We start from the raw sequence: 18,272 nt of genomic DNA, 5'->3' as shown, positions 1-18,272 counted from the left end.
ATGAACACATGTCATATTGCGCACTTTAAACCAAATCAAAGCTTCAAAAACACAGAAAGAACGGGAGCTTTAATAAACAGCCTGTTGGTTTTACTTCCGTGGCATCTCCCTATGTTTACCATAACATATATTCTTTTGTATTGTTTTTAGATAATCCTAATTTTACAGGAAAAGTATAGACCATTATTTTTTGCAGTATGAATTGCTAAAGTAAATATAAAAGCAATACTATCACGTATAATAACCATTTATTGAATATTTCATAAAATTTCTGTTTTCTATTATTTCTTCCTTATATTTAAAGCCTATGTGTTTATTCTAAAACTGGTATGTTCACATATCCAATTCAATTTTATTTATATAGCGCTTTTCACAATTGTTAATTGTTGCAAAGCAGCTTCACATGAGTAGATGTAGAGGAGAGCACTGAAAATCAATACATAGCATAAGAAGTAGAATATAGCGGCTAAGGATAAACCGTGTAAGCGAGAGTATTAATAATGTAACGTATACAGTAAAGTGCTAAGTTAAGCCAAAGTTGGCTGACTCTCCCTGGGACTAAAAAACCCCCTAGGAGAAAACCCAATGGGAAAAAATCCTAGAAGGACAAAAAACCCTAGGGAGAAATTAATATTTATATATATATATATATATAGACGCGGTAGGGATAGGAAGAGGGTAAGCGGTTTAAACTGGTTCAGCCGGTGGTTGTTGGTCGCGCATCGGCTGGGCATCACGTTGAAGGACAACCAGTAGATCAGTGGTGCGATGACCTTCACAGCAACAGGAACTGGTTCTGTTTGTCTCATTGTTCTCGGGGGCGAGGACGAGACAGGGAGACAAAAACAGAATTCTATTAGCGTAGGGGCCGTTCGCATGTAATGCAAGTGTCATACATTATAGTGGTTTAATTCAGCTCGGTTCCAGACAGGCTAACTATTGCGGCAAGAGTAAATTACCCATATGAGGTATGTGAGTGCTTTGTTCTAGACAAAATAACTACTGCGGGAAAAGTACATTTACTGGACATTCTATGTGAATGCTTTGTTAAAGAAGAATGTCTTAAGTTTAGATTTAAATCGCTCGACTGTGTCTGATGCTCAAACATTTTTTTGGTAAGTCATTCCAGAGCTTAGGGGCCAAAAAGGAAAAGGATCTACCACCTTTAGACACTTTTGATATTCTAGGGATAATTAAGTAACCAGAATTTTGTGATCGCAGTTTACATGGTGGATTGTATTCTGATAGTAGTTCTTTAATATAAGAGGGCGCTATAGGCCATTTAAGGCTTTGTAGGTGATTAGTAATATTTTAAATTGTATGCGATATTTAACTGGCAGCCAGTGTAAAGATGCCAGAATTGGACTAATGTGGTCATACTTTTTAGATCGAGTAAGCACTCTTGCGGTGGCGTTTTGAACCAGCTGTAGCTTGTTTACCTGATTTGCATTGCATCCCCCGAGTAACAAGTTACAATAGTCTATTCTAGAGGTCATAAAAGCATGGATAAGCTTTTCTGCATCTGATGCAGACAGCATATGGCCTAATTTTGAGATATTTCTAAGATGGAAGAATGCTGTGTGGCAGACGTTGGAGATATGACTATTGAAAGATAGATTGCTGTCAAACATTAGGCCTAAATTCTTAACCGTGGAAGATGGCACCACCGTGCAGCCATCTATGGGCAACTTGTAATCTGACATATTATGTTTGGAGCGATTTGGTTCAATAATAAGTATCTCAGTCTTATTGGAGTTTAGCATAAGAAAGTTATGTTTCATCCAGTCCCTAATATCAGTAATGCAGTCTGTTAACTTAGCAAACTGGTGGGTTTTGCTAGGATGTGATGAGATGTAAAGCTGGGTATCATCCGCATAGCAGTGAAAACTTATGTTATGTTTCCTGATAATGTCTCCTAGAGGTAACATATATAATGAGAATAGGATAGGGCCCAGAACTGATCCCTGAGGTACGCCGTATTTAACGGGGGAGTGATAGGACTCTTCCTCATTTACATAAACAAAGTGATATCAATTGGTTAGATAAGATCTAAACCAGGCTAACGCCTGACCACTGATGCCAACATAGTTTTCTAGTCTATTGAGTAGGATTCTGTGATCTATTGTGTCAAAAGCTGCACTAAGGTCTAGTAATATAAGGATTGAGATTTCACCACAATCGGATGTTAATAGGAGGTCATTTGTAACTCTAAGCAGCGCTGTTTCTGTGCTATGGTGGGGCCTGAATCCTGATTGGAACTTTTCATATGTATTATTATTCGCTATGAATGTGCGTAGCTTGCTTGCCACTACTTTTTCTAATATTTTAGAAAGAAAAGGTAGATTTGAGATTGGTCTAAAGTTATAAAGATCTCCCTGGTCAAGGTTTGGTTTTTTAATGAGTGGTCTAATAACTGCTAGTTTGAAAGCTGTTGGAACGTATCCTAATTCTAGCGATGAGTTAAAGATATTTAGTACCGTGTCGGACACTACATGAAATACCTCTTTAGATTATTTTGTGGGAACGGGGTCTAATATACAGGACGATGATTTAGATGACGTTACTAATTTAGAGAGCTTTTCTATTGTAGTAGGTTTAAAGGGGCAATCAGTAGGATCTACCACCATCTAGTGGTGGAATTGTATTTTGCATTCAAACGAACAGTGCTTACTAGCTCCTCCCCTTTCCAAATGCGTGTTGCAACTACGGTAGCGGTTATGTAATTGCTGATCTCCTTGTCCGTTGCAGCTGGTTAACGTGTTCTGAATGAAAACGCGTTGTGAAAATGCGTTGGTAGGCAAGTGCTTTTGTCCCTCTCTGCTATTACAGTTTATCAATACGGCGGAACGATATGGATGCCTCCTTGGACTTACCCGTTCAATGTAAGTAAAGAGAAGAAATTCTAAGCTTACAAAGAAAAGTCAGATCACTGGCAGAGGTCATTTGACACCAACGAGGACATATTTATGAATAAAGACATTGATTTTGATTAATAAAACACTTAAAATCCTACTTATTGCCCCTTTAAATGACTCAAGATGTTCGTATGATAATCTAGTGGTAAATGCACTATTGGGTAGAGTGGTGGCTGCTTGCGTATTTCTATGATTTCCCTAATAAATATAATTTTGTTAGTAAAGAAGTTCATGAAGTCGTTACTATTGTGTTGGAGTTTACTATTGGTTTCTGTTTGTTCTTTGTTTCTAGTCAGTTTCGCAACTGTGCTAAAGAGGAAACGAGGGTTGTTATGATTTTCTTTAATAAGTGTACTGAGATAGGTAGATCTGGCGGTTTTAATAGCCTGTCTGTAGTGTTGAACACTCTCTTTCCATGCTGAACGCCTTACCTCTAACTTTGTGTTTCGGTAGTTTCTTTCCATTTTTCTAGCTACTTTTTTAAGAGCTGCAGTATGATGGTCATACCATGGAGCTGGCGTTTTTTCTTTGATTCTCTTTTTTCGAATGGGAGCAACGGCATCCATCGTGCTAGAGCAAACGTTGTTCAGGTTTTCTATTATAATATCCAGATCTTCACGGTTATCTGCTACATGTTTCATTTGAGACAGGTCTGGAAGAGTGCTAATAAAGCTATCTTTAGTGGTGGAAATTATTGTTCTGGCTAACCTGTAGCATGTTGTAGACTGAGCGGTCCTATCTAGAAGTATTGTGTATGACACAAGGCAATAGTCTGAAACGACATCGCTTTGGGGTGATATTTCGATGTCATTAATATTGAGTCCGAGTGACAGAATTAAGTCTAATGTGTGCTTACGAGTATGCGTGGGCCCTGACACGTTTTGTTTAATACTGAGAGAATTTAGAACATCCATAAACACACGTCCTAATGCATCTTTTGAGTTATCCACATGGATATTAAAATCACCAACGATAAGAGCTTTATCTACAGTGACTGTAAGCTCAGATAGGAAGTCTGCTAATTCTTTAAGAAAATCTGTGTGGTGGCCCGGAGGCCTATATATGGTAGCTAAAATGAACGAAAGCTGTTTGTTGTTACGATCAGTTATTTCCATGTTTAACAGTATTATTTCGAACGAATTAAATTTTAGTTTTGATTTATGGTTTACTTTGAACATTTTGTTGTATATTGTAGCTACATCACCCCCTCTCCCTTTTAGACAAGGAACGTGTTTATAATAATAGTCTTCTGGGGTGGATTCGTTTAAACTGATGTAAGCGTCTGCTTTAAGCCAGGTCTCTGTTAAACAGAGTGCATATAAGTTTTGGTCAGTAATTATTTTATTGATAATAGGTTCTTTATTGGTAAGTGATCTAATGTTAAAAAGGCCGAATTTTAACATTTGAGTTTCATCTGTTAATGTATTGTGTTCTAATTTTATGTTAATAAGATTTGTACGAGACGAGGTAAACGGTGCTCTGTATTTATTTGTTCAAGGAACAGACACAGTCGAGATGTGCTGGTACTCTGGTAAAAAGGCTCTATGTGCTGGGATATATGTGATCTTGACATGTCAAGGCAGCTAACAGACTGATGGGTGAGCCGATCTGTCTGTTTCCTGACCTGGTCCCTGGATAGTCAGACAATATCAAAAGTAAGACTATTGGTCAGATTTCTAGAGAGAATAGCACTTCCTTCCGGAGACGGATGGAGGCCATCTCTCTTTAGCAGGTCAGGTCTTCCCCAGAAATGCTTCCAATTGTCTATAAACCATATGTTATGCTGATGGCACCACTTTGACATCCAGCCATGAAGAGACACTAATCTACTGTAAGTTTCATCCCCCCGGTAGACGGGGAGGGGACCAGAGCAAATTACATTGTCTGACATTGTTTTTGCAATTTCACACACCTCTTTAATAGTATATTTGGTGATCTCCGACTGGCGGAGTCTGGTGTCATTCGTGCCGGCGTGAATAACAATCTTAGAAAACTATGGTGGCTTGTGCCTCAATGTCAACGTTCCTGAGTATAGAATCTCCAATAACCAGAGCACTTTTAACAGACGTCTCAGCCGGTGTATTGCTGAGTGGAGAAAATCTGTTTGATATTAAAACAGGAGCGTGATTTGGGTGCCGAATGTGACTATGACAGTCACCCAGTTAGTCAGCCGCCTTGACTCTGAAGTCGGAACCGAGCCATGTGTATTACGCTTAACACTAGGCGCACCTGAAACAGTGTTTGTAACATTAACATTAGCAGTCTTACTGTCCTCAACTAGCGTTCGGATGCGCGCTTCTAGTTCTGCAACCTTCTCCGTCAGCCTTACTACTTCAATACACTTAGCACATGTAAACCCCTCTATGCTGACAGAAGAAGCTAAACTGTACATGTGGCAAGTAGTGCAGGTTTCAATGACAAGCGGAGTCTTACCGTTTTCATGCTGGGCGATGGCGTCTCCGTTCGCCCGAACGCGGTCCGTGAAGCTGCATCGAGACGGGTGTTGGCTCGCAGCACGCCTCGGCCGCCTACAAGCGTCTGTGGTCAGGGTGATGTGAGGCACGCTGACTCTGCGAAGGCCGGGCAGCACCTCCTTCACAGCTTCCCGATCTGGTGTGGACAGGTCAGAAAAGCATACATCGGATGAATCTGCCATTAGATCGCCAACGAAGGCAGGTTTAAGTAAACAGACGTTAAGAAATGTTAGCTTTAGCCGGCACCGACTGGTGATGCTAGCGGTCTATATGCTAACACTGGGTGTTACTAGTGATAAAATCGTTTCGCTTAGTAATACAATTCAGTAATCGTCAAGGTAAAGTATCCTCTCCTCGTCTCTCTCTCAGCGTCTCTCTCTGATGGCGTCGTCTTGCGCTTGCCCACAGTGCATACAGAACCAAACATACAAATGAATATGCATTGGCCGGTTTATATATTAATAACACTTTACATCATGTCTCTCTCTGCTGGCCTTCAGAGGACTTCTTCACCCAAAACCCCTTGCCCAACACTGATCATCACCAAACTTGTTTCCTATTGGCTCATTACATTTACTATATAAACCATGCTCACTCACACACCTTGCAAAGTGTTGTTAGCACTACCAAGCATTATTCTGCATACTGTCTCTCTGTGTTTGACCCCTGCATAAGTATCGCTTATCATTGTTTGCTGCCGGCCCTAACCTGCGCCTGGAGATTGTATTACGATTTTGGGTTACCTTTGCCTGGTTGTTGAGCCTTGCCTGTTTGTGGATTACTCCAAATAAAACCTGCATTTGGATCTAACCAATGTATTACTGTGCATGACAGTGATACTATTGCTTTTTCAGTGTAACCTATTTAAATCTTTAATCTTTCTAAATAAATTCTAAACATATTGTGATGAAAACGTTATAAGAAACACACAGAGGGAACAGACTTCGACAGAACACTGGACATCTTTTCTAATTATTTTATTTTCTAATTATGAATAGATTTCCACATGATTCCATTACTTTAGTCTGTCCATTTAAGGGCTTATTGCAACCATAAATACCTACACTTATCTTCAAATGATGTCTTCAATGACGGTATTCTATAAAAATGTAGTCCATATTTTTTTGGCATTCCTATTCTGTTTTCAGTATTTGTGCCATTATTTAACACCAAAAAATCATGTCTTAAACCATTTTGCTCTTGAAATGGCAGCAATTGTATTTTTTTCCTCCAGTTCTTTTCAGTGTATGGCTTTGTTAGCTGTGATGTCTGTGGTGCTGAACTCCAGCGCATCAGGCATTAGTAGATCACACAAAATCAAAAATGTATAGATCAGTTTATAGTCCAGCGCTGGCATCATCTGAAGTCTTTGCAAGGGCTGATGAAATTAGCATTGTTGTTGTTCATAGCTTTTTAGGTAGATGATAGAAGAAAGTTAATACAAAGTTACAGGATGCATATATGTGTATGCAAAGCTGAAGTGATGTGTCTAGATTAAAGCTTAGAGAGAGTGTCTGAGCCCTGAACAATGCCTGGAAGGCTGTTCCACAGTTTAGGTGCCAGGTAGGGAAAAAGCAAGTTTTGCAATCTTAAGTAGCATGGTGGGTTACCACAGGCTTATCGTGGTTTAGCAACCGTAACTAGGCGCGGGAGAGCTGACAAGCATTTGAGCGAGGGAAACATGCTGAAGCTTTGTGCGTATGGATTGTGTAAATCTGATACCTGGTAGCCTAGGACATAGTGGTGGATTATTTCCCTTCCCGAAACTTAAAACCCAAGAGGAGAAATGTCAAATGTGGATCAAGCAGTGTGGAAGGCTTTATTCACATCTAAAGACACATATGTTTTTTTTACAATGTAAGAGCATGCTAATGTTAGCTGACGTTAGCTAGCTAACTCAGCACATCATTGGAAATAATGACGGTTCTTTGTTCATAATGCATATATTTGAACGAAAAAGAACATGATTAAAGGCAAGATGGGGTGACTGACATACTTTAAAAAGTATTTTAGCATTTAGTTAATGGATGGCCCTGCTGAAAAAAACAACACACCAGCAAGACCAGCATATGTTGTGTTTTGGTGCTGGTTTGCTAGTGAACACCAGCTAAACCAGCATCAAACCAGCATCAGCACCAGCTAAACCAGCATTAGCACCAGCATCCCATGCTGGTCATACCAGCATATGTTGTGTTTTGGTGCTGGTATGCTGTGACCACCAGCTAAACCAGCATAGACCAGCATAATTCCCATGCTGGTCCATGCTGGTTTGATGCTGGTTTTTTCAGCAGGGGGCCTAGCACCCCAATCCGATCACGTCGGGGTTAATTCCAAGCGGGAGAACGTTAACATTGCAAAGCAGTCAGGCTAATGTCTTGTGTTTATTCTACAAGACTTATGAATAAGCTATTTGATTTATAATCATTAAATTATTTTCAAAAACTGCACCTACCCTGCTGTGCATGAACAAAGCTGTTCCTCAATTTGTGTGTTTCATATTTGAATGGTCAGCGTATGAGGTGGTTGCTGTTGTGGATATATCCATCGAATGCATACAGTGCAAAAAATGACTTTCTTACATAGTACTTTTCTCTTGTTTTCAGTAGAAATATTCTAAAATTAAGATGTTTTTTGATGAGCAAAATGACCTAAGAAAAGAAGTCTAGTTTTTAGACAAAAAATATACAATTTAAGTGAATTTCTGCTTAAAACAATCAAAATATCTGCCAATGGGGTAAGAAAAAAATCTTTAAATAAGTTAACTTTTTCCTTAGACACTTAATTCAAGAATAAATGTTTCACCCCATTGGCAGATATTTTTGCTTGTTTTAAGCACACATATACTTAAATTGTATATTTTTTCTAAAAACTAGCCTTATTTTTTTAGTTCATTTTGCTCATCAAGAAAATATATCTTAATTTAGGAATTTTTAGATATTTTCACTGAAAACAAGACAAAATACTAAGTAGGAAAGTATTTTTTGCAGTCTGCAGTACTGCAGTTAGCCTGGTAATACCATCCTCTGCTATTTTGCTTCGCTTCATAGACAGAGAATGGCTGTGCATAATTAGGGGTCAACGGGTCAACTACTTCAAACTTGAGTCTAAAATCATGAAGGTGGTCTTGTTAGATTCCTTGAGGCATGCCGAGTCAAACGATAACAAACGGTTTTCGGTCGGCGATTTTGGGTGTAGGCCATTTTGAATTTTCTCATTAAGTTCAGTATTTCACAAACAGAATGGCGTATTGTTACAAAATTTGGCATGGTTCATCAGTGACATGTTCTGAGCGCACCTATAAATCTTCAGGACGGCGCCACCTAGTGGTCAGGATATGTAAAAAAGTTTTTAAAATCATTATAGCATTTGATTCAATTGCCACACTGACATAAGACTTCACTCTATTGATTCCTTGGCTCATGCTGAGCTCGACTGTACCAAATATGTCTGAGTCAAACCTACTTCCTGTCGGCCATTTTGAATTATATTGAACACCTACTTTTTCGAAGTGTAAAATTATGAGAGTGGTCTTGTTAGATTTCCTGAAGCATGCTGAGTCAAACGATACCAAATGGTTTTCGGTCGGCCATTTTGGGTGTCGGCCATTTTGATTTTTTTCTTTCAGTTCAAGTATTTCATAAACGCAACTGCGTATTGTTATGAAACTTGGTATGGTTCATCAGCAACATGTTCTGAGAGCACTTGTAAACTTTTTGGTGCCCCCTAGTGGTCAAAAATATTTGAGGCTATATCTGTGCATCTCTTCATCGTATTTACACCAAATTTGGTGGATGTTATTACAGTAATGTTCCGAGTCACCATCTATTGTTTTATCAAGCGCCCCCTAGTGGTAAAAACATTTCAGGCTATATCTCCGTATCGCTTTATTGTATTTAGACCAATTTTGGTGGGTGTCATCAGTGTCATGACCTGAGGCACCATCTATTGTTTTGGCACAGTGTCACCTAGTGGTCTCAAGACTTAAAAATGTCTATTTTTGCCTAAAACTAATGCAAATTTAGATTTTAAATTATGACAGTCATCACGTATGATTCATTTTGTGCCATGTTTGGCTTGACCCCGGTATCGCTGCTTGCAGCTATATTTAACAATTGTTTTCCTTCTCGTGGGAGGGGCTTGTCTGAAGTTTAAAATCATTGGTCTTAACGTAAGCCAATCACATAACGTTTGGATATGATGTGCGTTATGCGCCGGCTCAGCCGCATCGAATCTCTGCTGTAAAACACATGTATGATGTGAAAACAAACCCATCAAGCGAAATACCGGAGTTAACATGGCTATGAACGACTTTTGCAGATTATGTAAAGTAAATCCGGCCAGAGCTAGTTGAACACTATCCTTACGGTGTCTTTCCACTCATGTCTAAGTGGAGGAACGCCCCTCTCTCCTCTCAAACTCTTCCACCAGACAGCCATAACCACATGTCAATTAAATCTTCCTACCTTATTTTCTGGTTAATCAGGAATGTCACCAAAGAATGTTTGCCCTTGCGTCCTCCACCATTAACTGTGAACAATGAAATTCCCTTCCATGATTTCTCGATCGTTGTGCATGTGAAGCAGTGCTGCACACAGTTTCTCGCTGACGATCGGTAATAGTTGATAAATTAAACTTTTCCCAAAACCTGTCGGGAGTAGGGCAACAACATAATCTCCATTCAAAATGTTTAACAAACACTCTTCTTGTTCGTGCTTAAGTTGGCAAGTGCCGGTTCTCAACAACAGAGCAAATAGCTTTCTGTGCCTCCATGTCCACGACAAACTACAACCGTACATTCGGCGCTTAGCGTCTACGTCACGGCTCTCAGCCCGCACTCTGTTTGTTGATTTGACGGCCGTCTCGATGCCGGAGGAAAACGGTTTGAATGGGAGGGATCTCAGACTGAGTACAGTAGCGTAATGAAATTTAGCGGAAGTACGAAGTCTGATGTAGTCAGGCTATTCACCTTATTCTGCCACACTCCTTTTTAATTCTTTGCTCTTCCGCATTTTGTCAACCGACTTCCATTTGTCAACCGACTTAGTTTAGGTTAGAAGATTGTTTGTAGTTCACTATAACTTTAGCAAAATGCTAAATATCGCTACTGCTGTAAATGTTTTAAATTAGGAGCACGGTTAAAACTTCATACGACGCTCGGATAGCCTTATATTGTCCCATCAATCGTCTTGTGGTTAGACGATATGAAGCGGCCGCGGCAAGTAACCTATGGGACATATTACCTCGTCCTGTCAGGAGTTGATGGAGCAGCATTGGAAATTACTAAAGTACTTATGCCTACCAATATTCACACAGTGATTTTGTCTTTTTAAAGCAAATGTGCACCTTAGCCAGTCCAATAACTATTTCGTTTTTATGAGGTAATGTACCATGATAGAATTCATTTGCAAACTTGCCAACACTTATTCCTTCAAATCAGGACTTAAATCCTTTTAAGTGGAATCTACAAAGCTCACATATGGTTTAAGAAATTCCTTACAGATAATATCTGATCACATTGTAAAGGTTTATATAGCTGCATGGCAGGTTACATCTGATCACATAGTAAATGTTTTATATAACTGCATGACAGGTAACAGCTGATCACATAGTAAAGGTTTAATAAAACTGCATGGCAGGTAACATCTGATCACATTGTAAAGGTTTAATATAAATGCACAACAGATCACATAGTAAATGTTTAATATCACTGCATGACATCTGATCACATATGAAGGTTTAATGTAACTTTACAACAGGTAAAATCAGGTCACATTGTAAAGGTTTACAAAAATAACTATGGACTAAGAAACAACTAACTTTTCAGCAAGACCACCCTGCAATCAATTAAGACATAGCTTTATCAGAGTCATCAGGAGCTGATCCCAAGTGTTTATCTGGAAGCTGTTGGTGTATGTACTGGTAAAGTGCTTGGCGACTGTGTAATGGATGCAGTATCAACCCTGTGTAAAGCTGACAAAGATGGTTGTTTCTCAGCAGCAGATGTACATTTGTGCCAGCTCAACACATTGAAACAGTTTCTTGGACAGGGTTTCCAGGACTTAATTATATTAGGACATTTTAGTTTTTACAAACAAACCCTACAAAAAACAAGACTGGTGCGCATCTTGTGACAAAACAATGGCACTCATATATGTTGAGGTATGTCAGTACAAGGTGTTTTTAAATTATTGTAGCTCAAATATGCATTTTAGCCTGGGACGATAAGCCCTGTTCGGGAAACCGCACCAGTGTTTTCCCATATCAGATGTAAGTTGCTTCAGGTTGAGTTGTGATTTTAAAGTGTAGTTGTGGTCAGAGACGGATGGATCCTCCCATTGTGTTTCTGCATCACAGTTTAGGAACATGTTGATTGTATATCATCCTCACAGTTGTCCACTGCATCACTAAACATCAATGCATCTGTGAAAATAATATAACCATTAACATTTTTATGTTAGTATTTAAAAGAAACTTGCATCATGAGAATTAATATATAAATGACATCCATACTTAAACAGAACAGTGTGTAAGAGAGAGATGCATTAAAAAGAGACACTTACGTTATACACACAACCTTTAACTTCAGTCGTTTAATAGGTCAAATGAACTGACCTTCTAGCATCTGAAATCTCAGTAACTTGTAGGAATCAACCCAGTCTCACCCCATGGCGTCAATATTTGACGACACTTGACCATGCGTCAATATGTTGACGCGGAGGGTATACCTTTCGCGTCATTTTTTGACGAACTGGGGACTTCAATACTATTAAGTCCGTTGCATTCTCTTTCCTATTTTCTTACCATTTTCGCGTCGGTTTAGGGTTAGATTTACATAATGACATCCCTACCCAAACCTAACTCTAACCCCAACGCCAGGTGACAACTGTTTAATTTCGCGTACCTAACTCTAACCCCAACGCCAGGTGACAACTGTTTAATTTCGCGTACACTGTTTAATTTTGCGTAATCTAACCCTAAACCGACGCGAAAATGGTAAGAAAATAGGAAAGAGAATGCAACGGACGTAATAGTATTGAAGTCCCCAGTTCGTCAAAAAATGTAAAAAAAGGTATACCCTTCGCGTCAACATATTGACGCATGGTCAAGTGTCGTCAAATATTGACGCCATGGGGTGAGACTGTGTTATAGGAATCACGTGGGCTACTGTAAGAATGTAATGTACTATAATATCTCATTGTACTATAGTAAATATAAAAATATAACTTTAGGTGGACAATTAAAACCATTCAAAATAGTTGCATTTTATAAACTAACATTACTGATCTTAAGTTTATTCGTAGAACGGACTTCACAAATCTAACGTTAGGCGAACGAGCACATTTAGCTTAGATAGCTTACCTGAAACTGACCACCTTTTCAACACCCGGCGTGGTTTAAAGTTACCGGAACATTGTAGTCGAACCATTACTTGGGATTAGGGTGTTCCTCAGTCGGCTTCCCGTCCGTTAAAATTGTTAAGAAACAAACATAAAGGCGCTTGAGTGACCTTTTTAAGTTTAATGTGTCGCCTTCAGCCACTGCCTCAGCTGCTCATCATCTATACGGCTGGAAGTACGTTGACAAAATGAGCGCAATGGCGCCGCCCTTGTTGTAGTGAAAAATAAGGTGAATACTGCAATCCCCTTTGTCTTGCTCTCTTACAATACAGTACAGATTTTGGCAGTAACTTAATTTTTTAAAATGCTGTTTATCGCGTTTTGGAACCAAACTCATATGCAGTACAATATAAATGCATATTCTTCAGGAGCCAGGTTAAATGCAAAATCAACGTTAATATATTCCTGCCATGACCCCTGAGATAAAAAAAATTCAGGTTTGCTAATTAAAATGTTATCACTAAAAACAATGAAAATGCCTTTTAATAATGATAAAACATGAGAATAGACATAAAAGTAAAACGGACTCCTTTCATCATATTTTAACAGAAAAGCTCATAGGTAAATTTAGACCAATTAGCATTAGTTTATCATCACATTTGAGAAGCATAATAATGAGATTAATAAAAGGTGGTTGTCCATTTTTTAAAAGATGAAATAATGTGTATGTCTGCTGTTTCATATCTCTTTAAATGTGCAAGGAAGGAAAGATAATGGCAATTAGCTAACCTGACACCTGATTTTCTTAAGATGTCATAATTTGCAGTTTTGCTCCGTTTTTCTTTGCGTAACATGATGTATTGTAAAATTGCATAGCTGAGTCAATAGATTCTGTTTAACTATTCATGAAATGTTATGGTTTCTTTACAGATGAAATCTACCCAAAGGTCTACCACACCTGCTTCTTTATTGTCACTTATTTTGCTCCATTATGTTTGATGGTCCTGGCATACATTCAAATATGTCATAAACTCTGGTGTCAACAGGTATGTAATATTTAATTGACTGTTTGTCTGTATGTCTAAAATGCAATCTAGCTCACTAAGTTGCTAAACAAAGGAATAATAATATTTTCAATTATGACGAGTGTAACATGTTAACTTGAGTATTGACTACTTGTGTTCCAGTCAAAAACAGTTTCCCTGGTCTTTCACCTTTACATGAACACCAAACAAACATACATAACCACATGGATAAATGTATGAAAGCATTATCAATTGGTTTAAAAGAATAGCGTTTATGATGTACGCAAGTGACTGTATGATGTAAAGGTTGAACAAGCAGTTTGAAAATTTCAATCCAGATCTGAGAAATGAACTAAAATGACTGAGAAAACTTTAAAATCAGAATATGTATGTTCACTGGGGATCAAACACAGGACTAATGTTAATTGGTTGCAATATATAAGAGCTTATTTTCACTCTGTGTACCGAACCACACCCTGAGGATGTTTGGTTAGTGCATTGTACCGGGGTGTGGTATGCACAACTGTGCCCTGGTACACTGAGAGAGGTACAGAGAGGTCTCAGTTTGGTTGCAATAGTGTAAGCGCTTAAGCACAGATCTGAAAGCTTGTATAATTTTTTTTTCCTGAGCAGATTCCTGGAACATCCTCTGTGCTTCAGAGGCAATGGAGGTCGCTACAGTGTACCACCCAGTCTACAGGTTCTGGAGAATCTGTTAGGGTCAGAACCAGCACCGTGTCAGCTGAAATCAAACAGGTTAAAGCCAGACGAAAAACAGCGCGTATGCTGATGGTGGTACTGCTTGTCTTTGCCCTCTGCTACCTGCCCATTAGTGTCCTCAACATCATGAAAAGGTAAATGAAATATGACTTACCCAAAGTCTCTCTCTCTCTCTCTCTCTCTCTCTCTCTCTCTCTCTCTCTCTCTCACACTCACACACACACACACACACACACACACACACACACACACACACACACACACACACACACACACACACACACACACACACACACACACACACACACACACACTGTTTATACTTTTGGAAGCGATTTTTGATTATAATTTTTCTTTTGTAGGGTGAATTCAGGTAGAGTGGGACATCAGGTTGAGTGGGACACTTAAGCTTTTGGGTACTGTAAGGGGTTAATTTTGTAAGCCAATCACAATAATTGTTACTATGTTGTGGCTGAATGTCTATTGAATATGAAATAAAGGTTGTGATTGGTGTGACATCACAGATGTGGGCTGGTTGTTATTTGTCAAATTGCTTCACTCCTGGGACCTCACCGTAAGCCATCTAGTGCAAATCTATTGTAGAATAATAAGGTTGATAATTCTGTCACTTATGATATAACAATAAAACTTTTGCTTACACATACATTTATACTGTCTGTGCATTAGAGATTAATAACAATGAGCATCTAACTGTATACAATATTTGTAAAAATTAGATTCACAGCACTATCCCACTCAACCTGACAGTGTTAGGTTGAGTGGGACAGTGTATTTCAGGTTGAGTGGGACAGTTTTAGGGGTAATGCTAGCAAACACAGTGCAGCCATTTCATGAACAAGAAAATGCAATTTTTAAGTTATAAGTAATAATAATGTGTAACATTTTTATAAAATTTATATTTTTCAATATACACAAGATGGCATCCTTACAGAGAGGAGAGGGAAAGAGAGAGAGAACCCCTGCTGAAAAAACAGCATCAAACCAGCATGGGAATTATGCTGGTCTATGCTGGTTTGATGCTGGTGGTCACCAGCATACCAGCACCAAAACACAACATTTGCTGGTCTTGCTGGTATGACCAGCATGGGATGCTGGTGCTAATGCTGGTTTGATTGTGGTGGTTTAGCTGGTGCTAATGCTGGTTTGGTGCTGGTTTAGCTGGTGCTAATACTGGTTTGGTGCTGGTTTAGCTAGTGCTAATGCTGGTGCTGGTTTAGCTGGTGTTCACTAACAAACCAGCACCAAAACACAACATATGCTGGTCTTGCTGGTATGCTGTTTTTTCAGCAGGGAGGAAAAAGTGACAGGGCAATACAGATAAGAAAAAGACAGTAAAATACGAAAAGAAGAAAATTAAACCAGTGGAGTGAAGAGAGAATGGAAGGGGCTCTTGAAGAATATGAGCAGGAGGTGACCGAAGGACACAAACCAAAATTAAGGTTTTTAGCCAGGGCCAAAAAATAGTGTCCCACTTTCCCTAACAAAGTGTCCCACTCAACCTGATTGCTTCCAGTTTGCTGAAGAGGGTGTCAGATGATGTTTAAAGATAAACAGTTTGTTAATAAATTCATAAATTGTAAAAATTTCACCATAGTGGCCTTCATTACAATCTATTTAAACAAAACACATACACTTTTAATACATTCTAACTGATTTAGGTTGTTTAAAATGCAATTTACCAAAAAGTGTCCCACTTTACCTGACTTCACCCTATCTTTTATTTAACAGAGTATTCGGGGCTTTTAAGAACACAGGTAATAGGGAGACTGTGTATGCCTGGTTCACCTTTTCACATTGGCTTATTTACGCCAATAGTGCCGCCAACCCAATTATCTACAATTTTCTAAGTGGTGAGTGGCTAATGTGTCATTTCCTCCATCTACTGGTCACACTGAGACATCACATCTTTTCTTCACAGCCTGCCATCACACCTTAAAGCTTTAAAAAAAAAAAAATTATCTCTGTACACAGCTTCACATCTCTGATTACATCTGGAAACTCCAATTTCTTCGCTTCAGGAACATGTTTAAAATCATTTCTCAATTAAGTGTTGAATGTTACAGGTGGGATTAAACATTTATTTAATCCCATGTGTAACATTTCTGTAAATTTTTAAAAACGCATTGTTGATGCATTTGAAAGTATGTTAACTCTCTACTGTCAAAGATTTTTCATGCACACACACACACGCACGCGCGCGCACAGACACACACACACACACACACACACACACACACACACACACACACACACACACACACACACACACAGTTGCCTTATAAAAATACAAGATATTTTTCTCATGTTACTTTATTACTGCATAGTTATTACCATTAATTTGTTCATTATGCCTATTTTTTGTAACAATCAGAGCCATTTGTAAACATACACACTGTGCATAGGCTCAAATGGATTGATTAAATGGCTTTTATGTTTAAAGTGCAATATTTCTGTCTCACAGGTAAATTTCGTGAGGAATTCAAAGCTGCATTTATCTGTCATTGCTCTGGCAGAGATGAGACGCACAAGGACAGAGTTCGAGGAAGAACCAGCACAGATAGCCGTAAATCTCTCTCCACTCAAGTAAACAATCTTGACAACATCTCACGGATATCCGATCAGGCAGTGTAAAATCGTAGCAGGGAGGGCTGGCAAGATTAATTCAACAACTGCTGACCACCAACTAAAACCCAGAACATCTGTGTGCCATATGCTTTGACCTGTGAAACGAAACAGGCTCATAAGATTGAATAGACCCATTAGCCTCAGAAAATGACACACATTTTTCTGTCTCAAATAAGAGCGCACAAACCTTCAGCAAAATTGACATTTGTACCCTCTGAGGCGAGAGTTATTTTCGTCTCACAGCTTGATTGGGGTACAGCCACAGGTAATGAACCTCATAATCTTTCAAGATGAATCATCTCTGAAAACATGTTACCTTGAGTCTGTTCAGTACAGTTTTAATACGTTATGGGGCTGTGGCTGACACCGAATAGGTTATTCGGAAAGGCACAGATAATCAAATAACAAATTCTACTAAATAATTTAAAAGAAATGGACCTTGAGATGCCCCAAAATTTTCTATATGGTTTTGGTATTTAAATGGTAAATACATAAGCTATTGAAGGCACACAAGGCAAGTCTGAGTATTATTTCTCTACTAGCTCCCCCTAGTGTCTGGGAGTAAATGCGTTCTATATCTAAGACTATACGAGACTGAAGGACACCGGGTCGGATACAGCGAACTTGCAAGTGGGGTATTCTTCCTACAGACGGTAGGGGCGGGCGAGAGAGTCTTCATTCGTCATGTAATGAGTCATTTAACCATATACCGACTTACGAAGATGATTTATTAACATAAAAATGCTGCCTTGTGTCCATTTAAGGAGCAGCATGAGGCCTGCTGACTGTCTTATAACTATGCCGTTCGTGTATGTGTGTGTTTAGGTCTATCAAAAGAACAGAAATAGAGGAAATACACATAAAACAGAAATATAATACAATCATTTCCTCACCCCAGTGTTTGTTCTTAGAACACATTATTTCCAAGAGTGTATGTTTGTCCATGCAGTGGACCAGAATTCAGCTTTTAAATTATTGAAAGGCACCGAATGACAGTCTCAATGTTTCTGAAGACAGCAACAGCTTTCAATGAGGAATGGATCATTACATCATGTTCTCATCAGGAGATCATTTGTTTGAGTTTGTTTATTTATCAGTCTAAATGAATCATTGATGAATAGTACTGATTTGATTCTGCTGATTTAATGATTCTGC

At 38.8% G+C, this 18,272-nt stretch overlaps 1 protein-coding gene across 1 annotated transcript in view; it reads left to right on the top strand.

The window, feature by feature from the left end:
- Positions 1-17,957, top strand: part of hcrtr2 (hypocretin (orexin) receptor 2) — a 58,892-nt gene extending 40,935 nt beyond the window's left edge. The window contains exons 2-5 of the mRNA XM_065249466.1: positions 13,657-13,772; positions 14,385-14,605; positions 16,221-16,342; positions 16,954-17,957. Coding sequence (XP_065105538.1) covers positions 13,657-13,772; positions 14,385-14,605; positions 16,221-16,342; positions 16,954-17,123 — 629 coding nt within the window. The 3' untranslated portion in view covers positions 17,124-17,957. The remainder of the gene's footprint in view (positions 1-13,656; positions 13,773-14,384; positions 14,606-16,220; positions 16,343-16,953) is intronic.
- Positions 17,958-18,272: the final 315 nt, after the last annotated feature.

The sequence above is a fragment of the Paramisgurnus dabryanus genome, chromosome 20, assembly GCF_030506205.2.
Source record: "Paramisgurnus dabryanus chromosome 20, PD_genome_1.1, whole genome shotgun sequence".
NCBI lineage: Eukaryota > Metazoa > Chordata > Actinopteri > Cypriniformes > Cobitidae > Paramisgurnus > Paramisgurnus dabryanus.
This window is presented reverse-complemented; position numbering and strand designations above follow the sequence as displayed.